At 43.3% G+C, this 19274-nt stretch overlaps 1 protein-coding gene across 4 annotated transcripts in view; it reads left to right on the top strand.

Annotated features, from left to right (window-relative positions):
- The first annotated feature begins 10829 nt into the window (after positions 1 to 10829).
- The window catches only part of LOC123530482 (E3 ubiquitin-protein ligase HUWE1-like), a 110668-nt gene continuing 102223 nt past the window's right edge, over positions 10830 to 19274 (top strand). For all 4 annotated transcript variants that reach the window (XM_045311256.2, XM_053521299.1, XM_053521301.1 and 1 more), the window contains exons 1-5: positions 10830 to 10922; positions 12210 to 12272; positions 14410 to 14508; positions 16555 to 16674; positions 17210 to 17370. In XM_045311256.2, coding sequence (XP_045167191.2) covers positions 10845 to 10922; positions 12210 to 12272; positions 14410 to 14508; positions 16555 to 16674; positions 17210 to 17370 — 521 coding nt within the window. In that variant the 5' untranslated portion in view covers positions 10830 to 10844. The remainder of the gene's footprint in view (positions 10923 to 12209; positions 12273 to 14409; positions 14509 to 16554; positions 16675 to 17209; positions 17371 to 19274) is intronic.

Genomic DNA, 19274 nt, shown 5'->3' on the forward strand with positions numbered 1-19274 from the left:
ACTTGAGAACCGCTCACGAGTAAACAAGATATTTCCCACCCGCAAGAGCCACTATGCGCCCCCCCCCCCCCCCCATAAACCACCATCCTCTACAACGGCCACCCGCCTCAAACCACCAGATAAAGGTCCCTAGGGACCCTCCTATAAAGCTGGAACTATCTTAGGCACAACTAAACATCCTCCCCCCCTCACACCTCGACCCGGGTTTCCTCCCAAACAAACAGTTTTCCCGGCATGGCTCCACCCGTGCCTGGTGGGGACAACCCTCTTTACAAGGGTCACCCGTCCGGATCAACTAATAAAGGTCTGGGCGGAGCTGTTGGTCACCCAAACTGGAAAAAATGAAAAATTCCGAAAATGGCCTGACACCCAACTTTGAGACCCGCTCATAATAAAAACAAGAGTTTCCGTAAATGGCCCCCAATCTATGCAGGCCCCCCATATCCCCGCCACCTCTAACAAGACTGCCGACCGGACACAGCCCAGATCAAGGTCCGCATAGGGACCTCCTATTAACTGCGGAACGATTTCAGGCTACACCCCGAACCACCCACGCCACACATCTCGACCCCGGTTCCTTCCAAACAACAGTTTTCTTCTCTCGGAATGGCGGGCCACCCGTGCCTGGTTGAGAACCCTCTCCTACAACGGCCACCTCGTCCGATCCACTATAATAAAGGTCTGGGGCGGTGCTAGTGCGCCCAAACTGGAAAAAATGAAAAATTCCGAAATACCTAAACCAACATTGAGACCCACTCACGAGTAAACAAGAATTTTCCCCGGAAGAGCCACTATGCGGCCCCCCAAAAGTCCGCCACACCCTCTACAACGGCCACCCGGACTCAGCCCTATGTAAAGGTCCCATAGGACCTCCTATTAACTACTGAACGATTTCAGGCCACCCACGGACCCACCCCAGCCTCACACCTCGACCCGGGTTCCTCCAAACAAATATTTTTCCAGGACTGGCGCCCACCCGTGCCTGGTGGGGACAACCCTCCCCAACAAGTGGCCACCCGGGCCGATCCACTATAAATAGAAGTCTGTGGCGATCTGGGGGCGACCAAACAGGAAAGAATCCGAAAATGGGCCGGAAACCAACTTTTGAGACCCGCTCACGAGTAAACACGAGTTTTTCACCGTAAGAGCTACTATGGCTGGCCCCCAACAGACCGCCACCCCTACAACGGCACCCTCCGGTCCTCTAACCCTAGGATAAATGTCCCATATAACGACGCTCCAATAAACTGGCAGAAACGATTTTAGGCCACCCCCCGATCCCTCCCCGCCTCACACCTCGACCCTGTTTCCTCCCAAACAACAGTTTTCCTCGAAAGGGCGACCACTCGTGCCTGTGGGGACAACCCGATATGGGGGGGGACTCAAAAAATGGAACTGGGGCGGAGCTGAGGCGCCCAAAAAAACTGGAAAAAAATGAAAAAATTCAAAATGGCCTGACAAATGAAATTTGAGACCGCGCTCATGATAAACAAGAGTTTTCCAGGAAGAGCCACTATCCTGGCCCCCCCCAAAGACCGCCACCCCTCTACAACGGCCACCCGGTTCACAACCCTAGATAAAGGTCCCTAGGGACCTCCTATTAACTGCTGAGGAAGGATTTAGGCCACCCAACGACCCACCCACGCCTAATACCTCAACCCGGGTACCTCCCAAATCAACAGTTTTTCCCGGAATAGGCCGTCCACTCGCTTGCCTGGTGGGGGCAACCCTCTCAACAACGGCCACCCGGTCTGATCCACTATAATAAATGTCCTTGGGCGGGGCTGGGGTGCGAACTGTAAAAAATGAAAAAATTCCCGAAAATGGCCTGAAACCAACTTTGAGACCCGCTCACAAGTAAAGAAGAAGTTTTTCCCGGAAGATGCCATATGCTGGCCCCCTATAGACCGCCAAACCTCTACAACGGCCATCCGGACTCAACCCTATGCGAAAGGTCCCCTATGGACCTTCTAGTAACTTCAGAACGATTTCAGACCAACCCCGCGACCCTCCCCCGCCTCACACACTCGACCCGGTTCTTCCCAAACAACAGTTGTTCGGGGGGGGGGGGGGGGGGGGGGGGGCGGATTGGAGGTCTCCCATGCCTGTGGGGGACAACCCTCTCTACAACAAGCCAGGCGGTCCATCCACAAAAATAAAGGCCTGGGGCGAGCTGGGGGGCGCCCAAACTGAAAAAATGAAAAAATTCCAAAAAAGCCCTGAAACCAACCTTTTGAACCCCGCACACGATAAACAAGAATTTTCCCCGAAGCCCTATGCTGGCCGCCCCATAACCCCACCCTCTACAACGGCCACCGGTTTCTCACCCTAGATAAAGGTCCCATAGGGACCTCCTATAACTGCTGGACCGGATTTTAGCCACCCCCGAACCACCCACCGCCTCCCCTCGACCAGGTTTTCCGCTTCAACAACAGTTTTCCAGGAATGGCGGCCCACCAGTGCCTGGTGGGGTACAACCCTCTCTCTACAAGCCACCACGGTCCGATCCACTATAAAGAAGGTCTGGGCAGATGCTGGGGGCGCCTACAACATTGAAAAAAATAAAATTTCCAAACGGCCTGAAACCAAATTGAGACCCGCTCACGAGTAAACAAGAGTTTTCCCGCAAGAGCCACTAATGCTGGCCTCCCCCCCCCCCCCCCCCTAGACCACCACCCTCTAACAACGGCCCACCCGGTCTCAAACCCCAAGATAAAGGTCCCCATAGGACCTCCTATTAAAAGCAGGAACATCTTAGGCCACACTAAATCCACCCCGCTCACAAATTCCTCGACCCCAGGGATCCCCAAACAACAAGGTTTCCGGAATGCGGCCACTTGTGCCTGGTGGGGACAACCCTCTTTTACAACGGTCCAACCCGGTCGGATCAACTAATAAAGGTCTGGGGCGGAGCTGGGGCACCCAAACTGGAAAAATGAAAAATTCCGAAATGGCCTGAAACCAACTATGAGACCAACCTCATAAGTAAACAAGAGTTCGGAAATGCCACTATGCTGGCCCTATAGACCGCCACTTCTACAACGCCCGACCGGTCACAATACCCCTAGATAAAGCCCATAGGGACCTCCTATTAACTGCTGGAACGATTTCAGGCAACCCCCGAACCAACCCCAACCTCACATCTCGAACCCGGGTTTTCCTCCAAAACTACGGTTTTCCCGGAATTGGCGGCCAATCCTGGTCTGGTGGGGACAACCTCTCTACAACGGCCGCCCCGGTGCCGATCCACAATAAAGGCCTGGGGCGGAGCTGGGTGCGCCCAAACTGGAAAAAATAAAAACTTCCGAAAATGCCTGAAACAAACTTTGAGACCCGCTCACGAGTAAACAAGTAGTATCCCCGGAAGAAGCCAGTATGCTGGCCCCGCATGACCTCCACCCTTCCAACGGCCACCGTCTCAACCCTAAGAAAAGGTCCCATATGGACCTCCTATTAGCAGCTGGAACGATTTCAGGCCACCTCCGACCCACCCCTGCCTCACACCTCGAACCCGGGTTTCCTCCAAACTACGTTCACAGTTTTCCCGAAGGCGGCCACCACCCGTGCCTGTGTGGGGACAACCCACTCTACAACGGCCACCCTGTCCGATCCACTATAATAAAGGTCTGGGCGGAGCTTGGGGCGCCCGAACCGGAAAAAATGAAAAATTCCGAAAATGGGACCTCGCTATTATCCTTGCTGGAAAACGATTTAGGCCCCCCCGACCACCCCCGCCTCACCACCACGACCCGGGTTCCTCCCAAACAACATTTCCCGGAATGGCGGTCTCCCGTGCCTGGTGGTGGACAGCCCTCTCAACAACCTATACAACGGCCACCTCTTCTCACCCTAGAAAAAAGGTCCCTAAGGACCTCTTTTAATAACTGCTGGAACGATTTCAGGCCATCCCCGACCCACCCCCGCCTCACACCTCGACCTGGGTTTACTCCCAAACAACAGTTTTCCAGGAATGGCGGTCTCGCCGTGCCTGGTGGTGGACACCTCTCTACAACGCCACCCGTCCGATCCACTATAATAGAGGGTCTTCTTGGGCGGAGCTGGTGCGCCCCAAAACTGTAAAAAATGAAAAAATCTAAAAAGGGCCGAAACCAACTTTGAGACCCGCTTACGAGTAAACAAGAATTTTCCCGGAAGAGCCACTATGCTGACCCCCCATAGACCGCCACGCTCTACAACGGCTACTGTTCTCAACCCTAGATAAAGGTCACATAGGCACCTCCTAATTAACTGCTGGAAACGATTTTAGGCCACCCCCGACCCACCACGCCTCACACCTCGACACCGGTTTCCTCCCAAACAACAGTTTTCCCGAATGCGGCCACCGTGCTGTGGGAACAGCCCTCGCTACAACGGCCACCTGTCCGATCCACTATAATAAAGGATGGGGGCGGAGCTGGGCCCCAAACGGAAAAAATGGAAAATTTCCGCAAATGGCCTGAAACCAACTTTGAGACCGCTCACGAGTAACAAGAGTTTTTCCCGGAACTGCCCCTATGCTGGCACCCCAAAGACCGCCACCTTCTACAACCCGACCTGCGCATCCCTCCTATTAACTGCTGGAACGATTTTTCAGGCCACCCCCAAACCCCTACCCTCCACCCCACCCACCACCACCACCCCCCGAACCACCCCCCCTCCCGACTTCGACCCGGGTTCCTCCCAAACCAAACCGGTTTTCCCGGAATGGCGGCGATCCGTGTCTGTGAGGAACGAATCCCTCTCTACAATGGTCCGCCAGGTCCCGATCCACTAATAAAGGTCTGGGGCGAAGCTGGGGGCGCCCAAACTAGAAAAAATAAAAATTTGTCCAAAAATGTCCTGAAACAAACTTTGATACCCCGCTCACGAGTAAACCAAGAGTTTTCCCGGAAGAGCAGTATGCCTGGCCCCGCATGTACCTGCACCCTCTACTACGGGCACCCGGTCTCAACCCTAAGAAAAGTCCCATAGGACCTCCTATTAGCTGCTGGAACGATTCCAGCCACCTCCGACCCACCCCTGCCTCACAACCTCGACTCCGGGTTCCTCCAAACAACGGATACTGACCAGTTTTTCCCGAATGGCGGCCGCGCCCGTGCCTGGTGTGGGGTAACCCTCTCTACAACGGGCCACCCTGTCCGATCCACATTAATACAGGTCGGGCGGAGCCGGGGCCGCCCGAACTGGAAAAAAATTAAAAATCCGAAAATGGGACCCCATTACTGCTGGAACGATAATTTATAGGCCACCCCGACCCACCCCCGCCTCACACCTCGACCCCCGGGTCCACCGTAACATCAGTTTTCCGGAATGGCGGCCACTTGTGCCTGGTGGGGACAACCCTCTCTACAACGCCACCCGGTTCCATCCACTAATAAAGGTCTAGGCGAAGCTTTGGGGCGCCCAAACTGTAAAAAATGAAAAATTCGGAAATGCCTGAAACCACTTGAGACCCTCTCACGAGGAAAACAAGATTTTCCCGAAGATGCCACTATGCTGGCCCCCAATAGCCTGCCAACCTCTACAACGGCCACCCGTCTCAACCGTCGAAAAATGCCCCTAGGACCGTCCTTAACTGCTGGAACGATTTCACAGGCCACCCTTGACCCACCCCCGCCTCACACCACGACAACGGTTTCCTCCCAAACAACAGTTTTCCCCCGGAATGGGCGCCACCCGTGCCAGGTGGCGGACAACCCCTCTACAACGGCCACCCGGTCCGATCCACTATGATAAAGGTCTGGGCGGAGCTGGGGTCGCCCAAACGGAAAAAAATGAAAAAATTCCGAAAATGCCTGAAACCAACTTGAGACCCCCGCACGAGTAAACAAGAGTATTTCCTGTATGAGCCACTCTAAAGCTGTCCCCCCTATAGACCGCCACCCTCTACAACGACCACCCGGTCTCAACCCTAGATATATGCCCCATAGGGACCTCCTATTAACTGCTGTAACGATTTTAGGCCACCCCCGACCCACCCCCGCCTCACACCTCGACCCGGGTTCCTCCCAAACAATAGTTTTCCCGGAATGGCGGCCACCCGTGCCTGGTGGGGGACAACCCTCTCTACAACGGCCACCCGGTTCGATCCACTATAATAAAGGTCTGGGGCGGAGCTGGGGGCGCCAAAACTGGAAAAAATGAAAATGGCCTGAAACCAACTTTGAGACCCGCTCACGAGTAAACAAGAGTTTTCTCGGAACAGCCACTTTGCTCCCCCCCCCCCCCCCAGACCGCCACCCTCTACAACGGCCACCTGGTCTCAACCTTAGATAAAGGTCCCCTAGGGACCTCCTATTAACTGCTGGAACGATTTCAGACCACCCCGACCCACCCCCGCCTCACACCTCGACCCGGGTTCCTCCCAAACAACAGTTTTCCGGAATGGCGGCCAATCGTGCCTGGCGGGGGACAACCCTCTCTACAACGGCCACCCGGTCCGATCCGCTAATAAAGGTCTGGGGCGAAGCTTGGGACCTCCAAACTTTCCACGTCTCCAAAATATACCTTGTGCGAAGGATTGATACATAAATTTAGTTTCATTGTAATTGTCCATACGGAGGCAGGAAATCCGATTTCATCATAAAGCAACTTTTTGTCAATATTTATTTCTATCTTCACTTTAATAATCATTAAAAATAACTCATTGAATATATATGCCTATAAAATGCATTTACTCATTTTATTTAGAAAACGTACCCGGGCCATATACTAAACCATTTACATGTGACCGTCTGGAAAATCGCGATTTTTCCACTTTCATTTTCATAACGAGTAAATCAGAGGAATTAATTACATCAAACTTGTTGAAACTTACTTTACCATAGGCGTAGGAGCAGGGGTGTGGGGACAGGGAGCGCATCCCTCTCCCCAATTTTGAGTCTAAAATAACAGTAAAAAAAAGGGAAAATGCCAATATGAGACAACATTTAGATGTACTGATATGGTTGTCTATTGTGAAGAAAGGGATACAAAATAGCTAATGTCAGTAACATAAACTAGTGTAACAACTTATTAACTGCTGTAACTGCTGACAGTAGTAGCAGTTAACTGCTGTAACTGCTGGCAGTAGCAGCAGTTAACTGCTGTAACTGCTGGCAGTAGCAGCAGTTAACTGCTACTACTGCTGCTACTGCTGTACTGCAAACTTCACGCCGATGAAATACAGGCTAGCTGCATTTCTAACAGAAAATTCGTAGTAAAAATGGTTAAGTATATACACTGTTTGTGCACACTTTTTTTTAGTCAGACGTGTGTGCTTTCTGACGGGAACGGCATATTTATGCTATCTCGTGCCATGTTTTCAGTCCATATAATATTTTCTTTTAATTCTTTCAGTTTTCTTTTAAGATGTGAAATGCAGAGAATTGTAATAGAAAATTGATATATCTTACGTTTCAGATAAAATTGAAATTAATATTTCACTGTCTAGCATTCTATTGCAAGCGTAAAATTTTGGCCTTCGTAAAGTCATAAAAATGTCAATATTCACAAAATATATGAGCCATGCCATGAGAAAACCAACATAGTGGGTATGCGACCAGCAAGGATCCAGACCAGCCTGCGCATCCGCGCAGTCTGGTCAGGATCCATGCTGTTCGCTAACGGTTTCTCTAATTGTAATAGGCTTTGAAAGCGACCAGCAAGGATCCTGACCAGACTGCGCGGATGCGCAGTCTGGTCTGGATTCATGCTGGTCGCAAACCCACTATGTTGGTTTTCTCATGGCACGACTCATATTTCTTTGTGTAATTCATTACACATGGCAGAGCATATGTGCAACAATCTACTGATTTTGATGTAGTACCTAAAAATGTTGCTAGACTTATTATTTTATAAATCCATGGATTTATACCAAAAATATATCTTACATAGGTAGACATCCTTTTTTTAACGAAATCTGTGAATCGTTTGACTCTGATTAATTTTTCCCGTTTCTCAGGCAAAAACTATTGAATAACCAAATCTTTCCTTTTACAATTTAGATAAATTTCTATGTCCATCTAGTTGATAAAGTTATAGAGACCAGATGTAGTACAGTGATGTACTGTAGAAACTATAAGTTCCTTGGGTCCTTTTGACGCATGGTTTCCCATTTTGATATATCACTACCATTTCAGAACTTTGTGACAAAGTGTACAAGGTTGTGTAAAAGATATCGAAGGATCAGTTGTAAAACTGAGTTTGTAAAAGTTTAATGAGGTACAATGATCAATGATAGTAGGGTAAAATTCCCAAAATTTTCCGAGAGTGCGTGACTATATACAAATTTACGTGTTTGTAGCTCCAAAACTGAAATCTCTCTCTATATAAAATTGGGCCGTTCCATGACAAAACCTGTATTAGTTACAAAAAAATCAGAATTAAGATAACAAAATAATCATGAAGAACATTCTTTTATCGTTCACATCTGAAAATTTGAAGAAGTGTCTTCACTATTTCAAGACCTACAATGATTTTTAGTAAGTCTCCGCATCTGGAGACGTGGCTTTAAGAACGGAAAGCGGTATGACGTAGTCGTGCATGGCATGTTTTTCATTCGTTTATGCGACAAATTATGCGTATCACTAACTAAACATCATACATTTGAATATTTAGAAAAAGTTTAAAATGATTTTATTGAATAAAAAACTTAGCTATAAATTTTTGGTTTCCACACGAGCCTTCTATATTCTCTAGGTGCATGGATGGAAAGATGGACGGACGGAAGATCATTGATGACACCGCGTACACCACCTCCGGTGATGAATATTGTTAAATATGATCACACTGTCCGACAATATAGTGTCAAACTCTTCCTTGTCGGTGAAATATATATGTATTTATGTGATACAGAAATACAGTCGCCAACCTCGGATTAATGTGCTATAGGTGATGAGAGGCTAAATATGACCAGTATTACAATTAAGTTGATTGTCATTTGAATCTCATCGCAAAACGTTGCAATACTGATGCATTTATCAGCGACACTATATACATTTCATAGAAAAACCGACTGTTTCAGCGAATATTGATATAGAACTAAATGTTATTGAATTTTGCATCTGAGGAAGCCTAAAAAAACCTGCATGAACGTCGTGCATAAAACCTGTCATTTTTAAGATAAGGGTGGCGGTCTTAATTTTAATACGTTCGGTCTGCGAAGGCTTGTGTTCTGTCTACCCGCCAAATCATGAAATCTTTGTGATGGTTTTGGTAAGTATTATAAATGTTCTTTCACCATACAGAAATACGAAAAAAAATATCAGGTAGTTTCCGGGGGCGTGAACTGCATGCCTATAAATTTAATTGGTCGTTTGAACTGTTTGTCACAATTATATCAGGACAAACGTCGGAATGTTAAAATTGTGGTCGAAGATGTCTGCCCACCCCCTAGATCTATACAAGATACAAATTTTATTTAAAGTCGGTATTACAAAGTATTTAAAGTCGCTGTGCCACCCCATCCCACGTCCAAAGCTCTTTCCACAATGTTATACGTCGTGCGTCCTATTTTTTATCTGTCCGAAACAAGTTGCGTACCGCTATGACAAGAGTCACCTCACAACACCAGCTATTATTGTACCCCACCCCCCCCCCCCCCCCCCCGACAACAAAGTTGTAAGGTGGGGGGGGGGGTATACTGGTTTCAGGTTGTCTGTCTGTCTGTCCGTCCGTCTGTCCGTAGACGCAATCTTGTGCGCACCATCTCTCCTTATCTCCTTGACACAATTTAATGAAACTTCACACAAGTGATCAGTACCAACAGTAGTTGTGCATGGGGCATGTAAGGTTCTTTTAGAAAAAAAAATTGCAGAGTTATGGGACTTTGTTTTTTTGTAACTATACTATATACATAGACACAATCTTGTGCGCACCATCTCTCCTCATCCCCTTGACACAATTTAATGAAACTTCACACAAGTGATCAGTACCAACAGTAGTTGTGCATGGGGCATGTTAGGTTCTTTTAGAAAAAAAATTGCAGAGTTATGGGACTTTGTTTTTTGTTACTATACTATATACATAGACACAATCTTGTGCGCACCATCTCTCCTCATCCCCTTGACACAATTTAATGAAACTTCACACAAGTGATCAGTAACAACAGTAGTTGTGCATGGGGCATGTTAGGTTCTTTCAGAAAAAAAAATTGCAGAGTTATGGGACTTTGTTTTTTTGTTACTATACTATATACATAGACACAATCTTGTGCGCACCATCTCTCCTCATCCCCTTGACACAATTTAATGAAACTTCACACAAGTGATCAGTAACAACAGTAGTTGTGCATGGGGCATGTTAGGTTCTTTCAGCGACAAAAATTGCAGAGTTATGGGACTTTGTTTCTTGTTAACATACTATGTGCATACAGTCTGCATATGCAATCTTGTGCGTGCCTAATCTACCAAACCTTACACACAATTTAATGAAACTTCACACAAGTGATCAGTAGATCTACTAACCCTAGTTGTGCATGGTGCATGTTACATTCTTTTAGATAAATATTCTGCATAGTTATGGGACTTTGTTTTTGTTACTATACTGTATACATACAGTCTATATACATACAGTCCACATAATTATGCAATCTTGTGTGCGTCAAATTGCAATGTACTGTGTCAGTGCATGCGGGGGGTACATTCATCACCTTTAGTGATAGCTCTAGTTAGTTTAGGCGTACGTCGACCTGGGCATGTGTCTACAGATAGTCACAGTATAGGTAGCTACGCACATGCGACGGCAGATATGTTCTCGAGGACCTTAATTTAAAAGAAAACAACGTGAAACTTGTAAAATGTGTGGACGTGTGCTCAAAAGCTTTCAAAAAGTAGAACATCGAAAGTGAAAGTAAATGATAATATATGTTTTATGCAGAACGTAAGCGACTTGAATTTTTAATCCGGGACCTGTTGCAATTTCAACATGGCAGCCGTCTGGAGGTGAATTTTTTCTTTTCAAATTTACGTGCTAGTTTAGGGGGTAGTTAGTCCGACGCATATCAGTAGTTATACATAATGAGACATTTTGGAAATTTAAACAAGACTGGTCAGTCAACGACCGGACATATGCGTTTGTAGATTTTCCCTCCATGCGCTGTAAATTTCCGCCATCTTCGATTTTTATTTTGTTCTAGAATGTTGAATAAATTACGCATGTGAAAATTTTTGCTGGAAGATAAGTCAGCATATTGTTGGTAATTTGCTGGATGAACTCTTATATAGGTTTCTTTGACCTTTGTGGCGGACGAGATTTTTTTATTTTTTGTTTGTAAAATTTGTGATAACCTATGTGGCCCACATCGGGTGGGAAGCAACGGCATGGTCGGGTCAGAGTTAGAGAGTTAGTTGTTTTGAACTAGAATGGTACAGTAGCTTCATAACAAGTCATGCATACATAGTCCAAATAAACCATGAATCATGAGACAGCAATGTGTTTTGGCAATTTTCAAAATTCATCTAAATATGTTCTGAATTACCTGGTGAAAAATGCTAATAATATTCATGTCAAAGACACTATAATTCAATCACACACTGATCATGGTTAATAGGTGCTCATAAGTTTGTCTGTTATGACAAGACAGTGATTCACTTGTCAATTTTTAGTGGTAATCTTTACAATAAATACACATAAGCCAGACCAGATATTTTATAGCATATTCACCGCTTTATTTTTAGTACTATGCTACATTTGATATCCATAGAGACAGGTGGTTTGAAGGAATAAATTTTATTTGGTTCATTGGGGCAAGTGAGAGTTCACTATGGCAGAGTTGATTATACTGGCTTCTAGTCCAACAGGGCAAGTGGTGAAAGAAAATTTTACACACAGGCTTTCCCTACCAAATTACCAATATTAATGCTTTATACAGTATACATGTACCTTTTGTAAGTACAGTGTATAACTAAATAAGTAAATAAATGATGCCGGGCTTATATTTTGTATCAATCTTACCACTGTCAAAAACACACAAAAAAGTTGTTAATAACGCTAATTACAATTTATATGAAATTAGTTATTACGAAGACTGAACCACCAAGTTCTAGATGCAAAATAAGAACTTGCAGCTATGTGGGAAAGTAGAAAGTTCAGGTAAATTAATACTTAGTTTAGAAAAATTTATGCTGTGGGCAACTTGGTCCAAAAAGTTAGGTCACTCACTGGGAAAATAATTATCTCGTCTTCAGATAATGTCCTGTCTAACTTTTATGTTTTGTTTCCCTGTTTAGGTAAAACTACATACAAAGATGAAGATAGACAGAAATAAGTTAAAAAAGTCTTCAACAGATGTGGTAAGTTCATAAAAATCCGTTTTGTTTGGTTACATTTAGAAGTAACTTAGATTCTTTATTCAGTATTGGTTACATTTAATTTCAAAAAACATTTAAATGTATGTTAAGGAATATATTGAAATTATGCAGTACTGGTGAACATGGAATATGTTGAATGTGACTTGCACTTTATTCCATTGAGGATTCTGGGTTCTCTGTATATTGTTGTGAATCAAAGGGAAACAGGAAAGGAAACAGTGGGAAATATTTGCTGACTGTGTTTATGAATTCTTGAGTACATGAAACAATCACAAGTATTAAAATAACGGCTTAAAACTTAAAGTAGAAACTTGTCTTGATTCCTAGCCATTGGATACTGGTAAGTCAAGAACACTGTTCTACTTTATACCATTGGCAGCAGTTTCAGAAGACTACTGTTAGCTATTAGGCCAGTCAACAGCATTCTAGAATGTGATTCACTGGAGGCAGGGTTGCTGATGTCGGCCGCCAATGGCTCCAAATGCGAGAAAAATAAATTGGCCAGACGCACCAACATAAATATAAAACGAAAAAATCAGTGATTTTATCTTTCTCACAGACGTTACTCTTACATTGTGCATCGGAAATTAATGCAAGATAGGTCACGCGTGCTCAATTATACATGATGCATTGTTTATTTCATGTGTATGACACTTGAGAAGTGTTTGAGTAGCTAGTGACATTTTAGGGGTCAAATTAATTGTATAATTTGATTAGGTGACAAGTTTAATTACCCAGCTGATTAGATAATTATGTGCGCGTTGGTTAATTTTGTTTGTAACAAATCAAAAACAATGAAAAGAAATGTCGCAGGTGATATCGCCGACGCAGTTAACTGGTATCTAAATGATTGAAATAAATTCTAATATTTGTTACTGAATGCCTGTAATTATAATTACATCTAAGTGGTATGTTGCCTCTCACAGACTATTGGCTCCAACTTGAGCCACTGGCGCAAACTTTCTGATTGGCGAATTTTTTTGGGCGCAAAGTGTAATTGACCCAGAGGAAACCCTGTGAAAGGAAGAACTCTCCAACAACATGTATATTGTTGCTAGTCAGCAGGTTGAACATGAAAGTTTGTAGTGGTTTTTGAGTTCATTTTACTCTTCCTCTGTGGAATTTAATGGTTTCTTCCTTATGTTTAAACAAATTATATAAAATTTCAAAACAGCTAATTGTACCCCCCGACAACAAAGTTGTAAGGGGGGGTATACTGGTTTCAGGTTGTCTGTCTGTCTGTCCGTAGACGCAATCTTGTGCGCACCATCTCTCCTTATCCCCTTGACAGAATTTAATGAAACTTCACACAAGTGGTCAGTGCCAACAGTAGTTGTGCATGGGGCATGTTAGGTTCTTTTAGAAAAATAATTGCAGAGTTATGGGACTTTGTTTTTTTGTTACTATACTATATACATAGACACAATCTTGTGCGCACCATCTCTCCTCATCCCCTTGACACAATTTAATGAAACTTCACACAAGTGATCAGTAACAACAGTAGTTGTGCATGGGGCATGTTAGGTTCTTTCAGAAAAAAAATTGCAGAGTTATGGGACTTTGTTTTTTTGTTACTATACTATATACATAGACACAATCTTGTGCGCACCATCTCTCCTCATCCCCTTGACACAATTTAATGAAACTTCACACAAGTGATCAGTAACAACAGTAGTTGTGCATGGGGCATGTTAGGTTCTTTCAGCGACAAAAATTGCAGAGTTATGGGACTTTGTTTCTTGTTAATATACTATGTACATACAGTCTGCATATGCAATCTTGTGCGTGCCTAATCTACCAAACCCTTGCACACAATTTAATGAAACTTCACACAAGTGATCAGTACCAACCCCTAGTTGTGCATGGTGCATGTTACATTCTTTTAGATAAATATTCTGCATAGTTATGGGACTTTGTTTTTTGTTACTATACTGTATACATACAGTCTATATACATACAGTCCACATAATTATGCAGCCTTGTGTGCGTCAAATTGCAATGTACTGTGTCAGTGCATGCGGGAGGTACATTCATCACCTTTAGTGATAGCTCTAGTTACTACTAGGACTGTTCAGTATATTTGTTAAAATGTTTTAACACTGTTTTTCTGCCATTTCAGCCTGCAGACTGCAGAGCTCTCATTGAGAGGCTCAAGAATGCATCAGGGGATACGCTGCTTACAGAATTAATAGCTCTTAAAAATTCTACATTTGTAAAGGTTTGTTTACTTTGTAATTTGATTATCTACAGAACTTTCTTCTTAGTCTGTGGTAATATTTTGGATTTAATCTTTAACTTCAGTCTTATTTATCAAGATAGCTCTTACACAAAGACATATACTGACGAGATAAAGAAACGCCTCATTGAAATTTGGCGTTATTTTTTTCCTAACGCTTTTAATTGTTGTGAAATGTAGTAAATCTACATGTACTCTGACCGACAAACACAGTGAACAAAAACTCGCGCGATTTCATTCAGCCATTTGTTCACTTCATGTACCTGGTCATGATTTCCTCGTGCAGTCCGTGCATGTAAACCATGTGGTTTGATTGAACGATTTTTGCACATGTACATGTGTAATACGACACACAACCATATTTTCAACTATTCTCTGAAAAAAACATTAGTTTTCGTAATGCCGAGGCTGAATTCTGAAGAGAGGGCTCAGGTTTTGGCTATGCTTGAATGTGGGCAAACGCAGGAACAAGTTGCTAGACGTTTTAACGTCTCTCGTTCGACAATTGTGCGTCTTATTCGACGTGTTAGAGACACGGAAACGTCTATCGATAGACCACGTTCAGGTAGACCGCGTGTAACGTCAATACGACAGGATAATTATATACGTCAACGTCATTTACGTGACAGATTTGTGACGGCGCAATCTACGTCACGTATAGTTGTAGGTAACCGTGGACGTCCAATTAGTCGACATACAGTGAGAAATCGACTCAGAGAACGCGGAATTACCTGTCGTAGGCCCTACCGCGGTCTAATTCTAACGTTACGCCACCGTCAACAACGTCTTATTTGGGCCCGCAACCATCGCGGCCAGCGTTGGCAGAACGTAGTGTTCAGTGACGAGTCGCGTTTCAACTTGTGGAACGCCGACGGACGTATCCGTGTCTATAGACGACGCCATAAACGCTACGCAAACAATTGCGTTTTGGAGCACAATCGTTACGGTGGAGGTGGAGTAATGGTGTGGGCAGCAATCAACCATAGGTTTAAGTCCCAACTCATCGTTTGCCAAGGTTATCTCACAGCCAGGTGTTACATCGACCAGATATTACGTCATGTAGTTGTCCCTTTATTCCGTCAACGTCAAGGATTAGTCTATCAGCACGACAACGCGCGACCTCACGTTGCACGCGTCACCAGGGACTTTCTACAGGCTAGAAACATTAATGTTTTACCTTGGCCGGCGTGTTCACCAGACTGCAATCCGATTGAACACGCGTGGGATTATCTCGGACGGCGGTTACGCCAACATCAACCCCAGCCAGCAAACGTCCGGGAACTGGTAGCAGCGCTGCACCAGGAGTGGGCCAGAATCCCACGGTATCTGTTACGCAACTGGTGCGGCTCTATGAGGCGTCGCCTTGCTGCTGTGGTTGCTAGCAGAGGTGGCCACACGCGCTACTGATTTTTCTAATGCAATTTCTCCGACCGGGCTATTAAAATTCAAGATTTAAGCATAATGCGACAATGAAATGATTTCTTATTGACCATAAATTCTTGTGAAGCATCTAATTTGCGAATGGAATTGTTCTTTTCTAATTTTGAATCACGGTTAACGAAAAATTGTATACCGAGTTTGAATGAGGCTTTTTTTATCTCGTCAGTGTAGATATGATTCCTCATATCATCTCATTTGCCTTGATTTTAGGACATTATCCTTGTAACAGTTCTCTAATGATGTAGCAATAAATGAAAATATGTACATGTATTTTGCCCATCTTTGACTTTGATAATTTGGTTAAACAGCAACTGTATTATGTTGCATTAGCTATTATCTTTAGTTGATGGAAAAACAATGATTCATATGGGTCATTTACATTTAATGGTTGCTATGAGAAAAAAAGATAAATGTCAACCTTTCTAAGTTGTGAATACCAGTTGTAAAATTGTTTTGAAACCTTTAGGGTCAATTGATTTCCTATTATTGTGAGAAAAACGCTCATTATTTTGAAAAACATGGTAAGAATTTGACAAAAAATAATTTTAGTGAGCATTCAATAAAGTATATTGTTTATGTAATTTACAGTGTGAACTTTTCCACTGGGCTGATGTGCTAGATATATTTGATGATGTACTGGAAAAAGCATGTAAGAAAGAAACTGAGAAGTCCTGGACATTGGCCTGTGACCTTCCAGAAAATGCACAAGTAAGTTCAGATGAAATATAAAACTTTTAACAAGACTCTGCCAGTTAACTAATTTCAATATTGAGTTGTCCTCTAGACATACAGGTATCGGATACAATCTGTCAAGAACATTGTTCTCAGTTCTTATGTTAGTGATCATAAAAAACTTTAGTAGAAGAAGCAAATTTCCACCCATTTAGTTGGCTCTGTTCATCTACCACCTCTGAATCACGAAGAAGTTGACAGTTGCAGAGAACAGGTTGGTACTGACCATTGCAGAATCCAGGAACACTGGTCAGGGTATCTTCCCATTGTTACATAACTGTACAAGAGCAGCGCTGACTGCAAAACCAACCCTGACTTGTTGAATTCTTATTAAGTCATGTAGAGCAACCATATTTTTGTAATTTCAGCCTTTCTGAAATTAGAGTGGAACTGTGTACGTTACTGTGCGAGGCTTTGTGTCTATTTCTTTTGAAAATATGGTTATTACGTTATGATCAAACTTGCCATAATGTGATCCCAGTTAAGGTTTATTTTAATTTGTATATTTCAGTTGAAGACATTGCTGTTACAAGTTCTGAATTTCACATCTACGCTAATAGAGCACAGCTTCTCAAGGCACATGTACAATTCTATGGAACATTTGACTACACTGCTGGCATCCTGTGACATGACTGTGGTGCTTGAAGTGCTCAATCTTCTCTATGTGTTCAGGTAATACTTCGACTTTATTCGATGGGAATACTCCTTTAATCGAGAAATTAAAATGAATGATTACAAATATCATCAGCTGTTGGAATAATTGATATTTGCTTACATGAATAAAATCTATACATCTACTAGCATTTAAAAGGCACATTCTGCTTCGCTGCACAAAATGGCCACCACAGCTAAAAATAGAAAAATCTTGTCCGGCTTTCACAGGTCAAACTGCTGGCTGGATTTCGACAATACTTCATAGCAGTGATCAGTACCAACTAGTGATGGGCCGATTAGCGGATATAATCGATTGACGGCTAGAAAAGTCCAACCGATTCCGATAATCGATTATGTTTTCTCAGAGTCGATAGCGGGTACGAATCTACACGGGTATGGACGAAGGTTTCCGAAGGGAAATACGGTGCGTGAGAATTTATGTTTGCCTGGAAATATCCGAAATATGGACTACCTGCATACATAATGGATAAAACAGAAGTATGCCGACAGTCAAACATTAGTATTTCGTTTCAGTTATCCAATGAAAATGGATTTAACATCTTACAGTTAGGCACAGCTGTTAACATGGCGGCGTCCATAGCGTCAATAAAAGTGGGGCAAAATAAATTAGAGAAACTTTGATAAATTTTCGTATTTTACAACGGTATGCCCGAGGGAATTTATCTGTTGAAACTGGACACTAATGCCGTTAGATTTCCGTGTCCATAATGTAATTTCAATGGAAAGAACTTTGGTGTTTTTATGCAGTTGCAGTTGTCGTCGAGTTGTCATGATTTTTTCTGCCGAAATTCCATTTACTCAGTACTGCTGACCAGTGTACATATGGAAACAGATTAAACTCTGATTTTTATCTGATCATTTTTTACCAAGCTTCATGACATTGTTATATGCCATAGCAACAAGCAGTTGGAACATGGTGCTACTCAGTAGTGTCAGGCTATGGTAACCATTGTATGAAAATATTTATATTACCGAAAAATAACTGAATTCATTTAATGATTTTCTACAATCACTATTTTTGTCAGCCAGAGAAAGACTGAAATATCTGTACTTCCTTGCTGTATGCTAGATATGTTACAGGTACAGGTATACCAGTCAACTGTCACAAATGACAGCTATGAGTCTATGATACATGTACACCAGATTGCAATTTATTGTTGTTTCCCTGTCTGCAACTAATTAGTCATTACTAAACAAGTTTCTGTTTACCAGGAACCAGCTTTAAAACATCTGATTAATGGTAGTTCTTTATTTTTCAAAAGAGGATATGAATTTTAAGTAAAACAGTCATTTTAAAGACATGACTATAGATCTGAATAAACAAGTATGAAAATAAATAACATTCAGCCGATTATTTTTCCGATACATCGCATCGGTTTGCTAATATATCGGAGTTTTCCAACCGATGTCTCATCACTAGTACCAACTCTTGTTTTGCATATCATTGGCATGTTCTGCTTAGCTGCACAAAATGCCACCAGAGCTAAAAATAGAAAAATCTTGTCCGGCTTTCACAGGTCAAACTGCTGGACAGATTACATAGGGGGTAGACATACGTTTTTGTGACAAAAACACCTCTTTTTTAATGTTGCTGGGCTTCTTTTTCAGCGATACCCTTAGTCTCTCGGCACCAAATTATACTGTTAGATGTGGAATTGCACACACTGTTTGCCATTTAATGTTATTGTTTTTTTAGCTCGTCTGATTTTTGAAAAAAAAACTACGAGGTGTTATCATCGGGGTTGGCGTTGGTTAAAATTTTTGTTTAGGTCCATCTTTTCTCAAATACTACAAGAGCTACAGCTTTGAAACTTTACACACTTGTTTATCATCATAAGGGGACTGTGTAGGCCAAGAACTATAGCTCTGATTTGCATTTTGTCAAAATTATGGCCCTTTTT

Source organism: Mercenaria mercenaria, chromosome 13 (assembly GCF_021730395.1).
Source record: "Mercenaria mercenaria strain notata chromosome 13, MADL_Memer_1, whole genome shotgun sequence".
NCBI classification, from domain to species: Eukaryota; Metazoa; Mollusca; class Bivalvia; order Venerida; family Veneridae; genus Mercenaria; species Mercenaria mercenaria.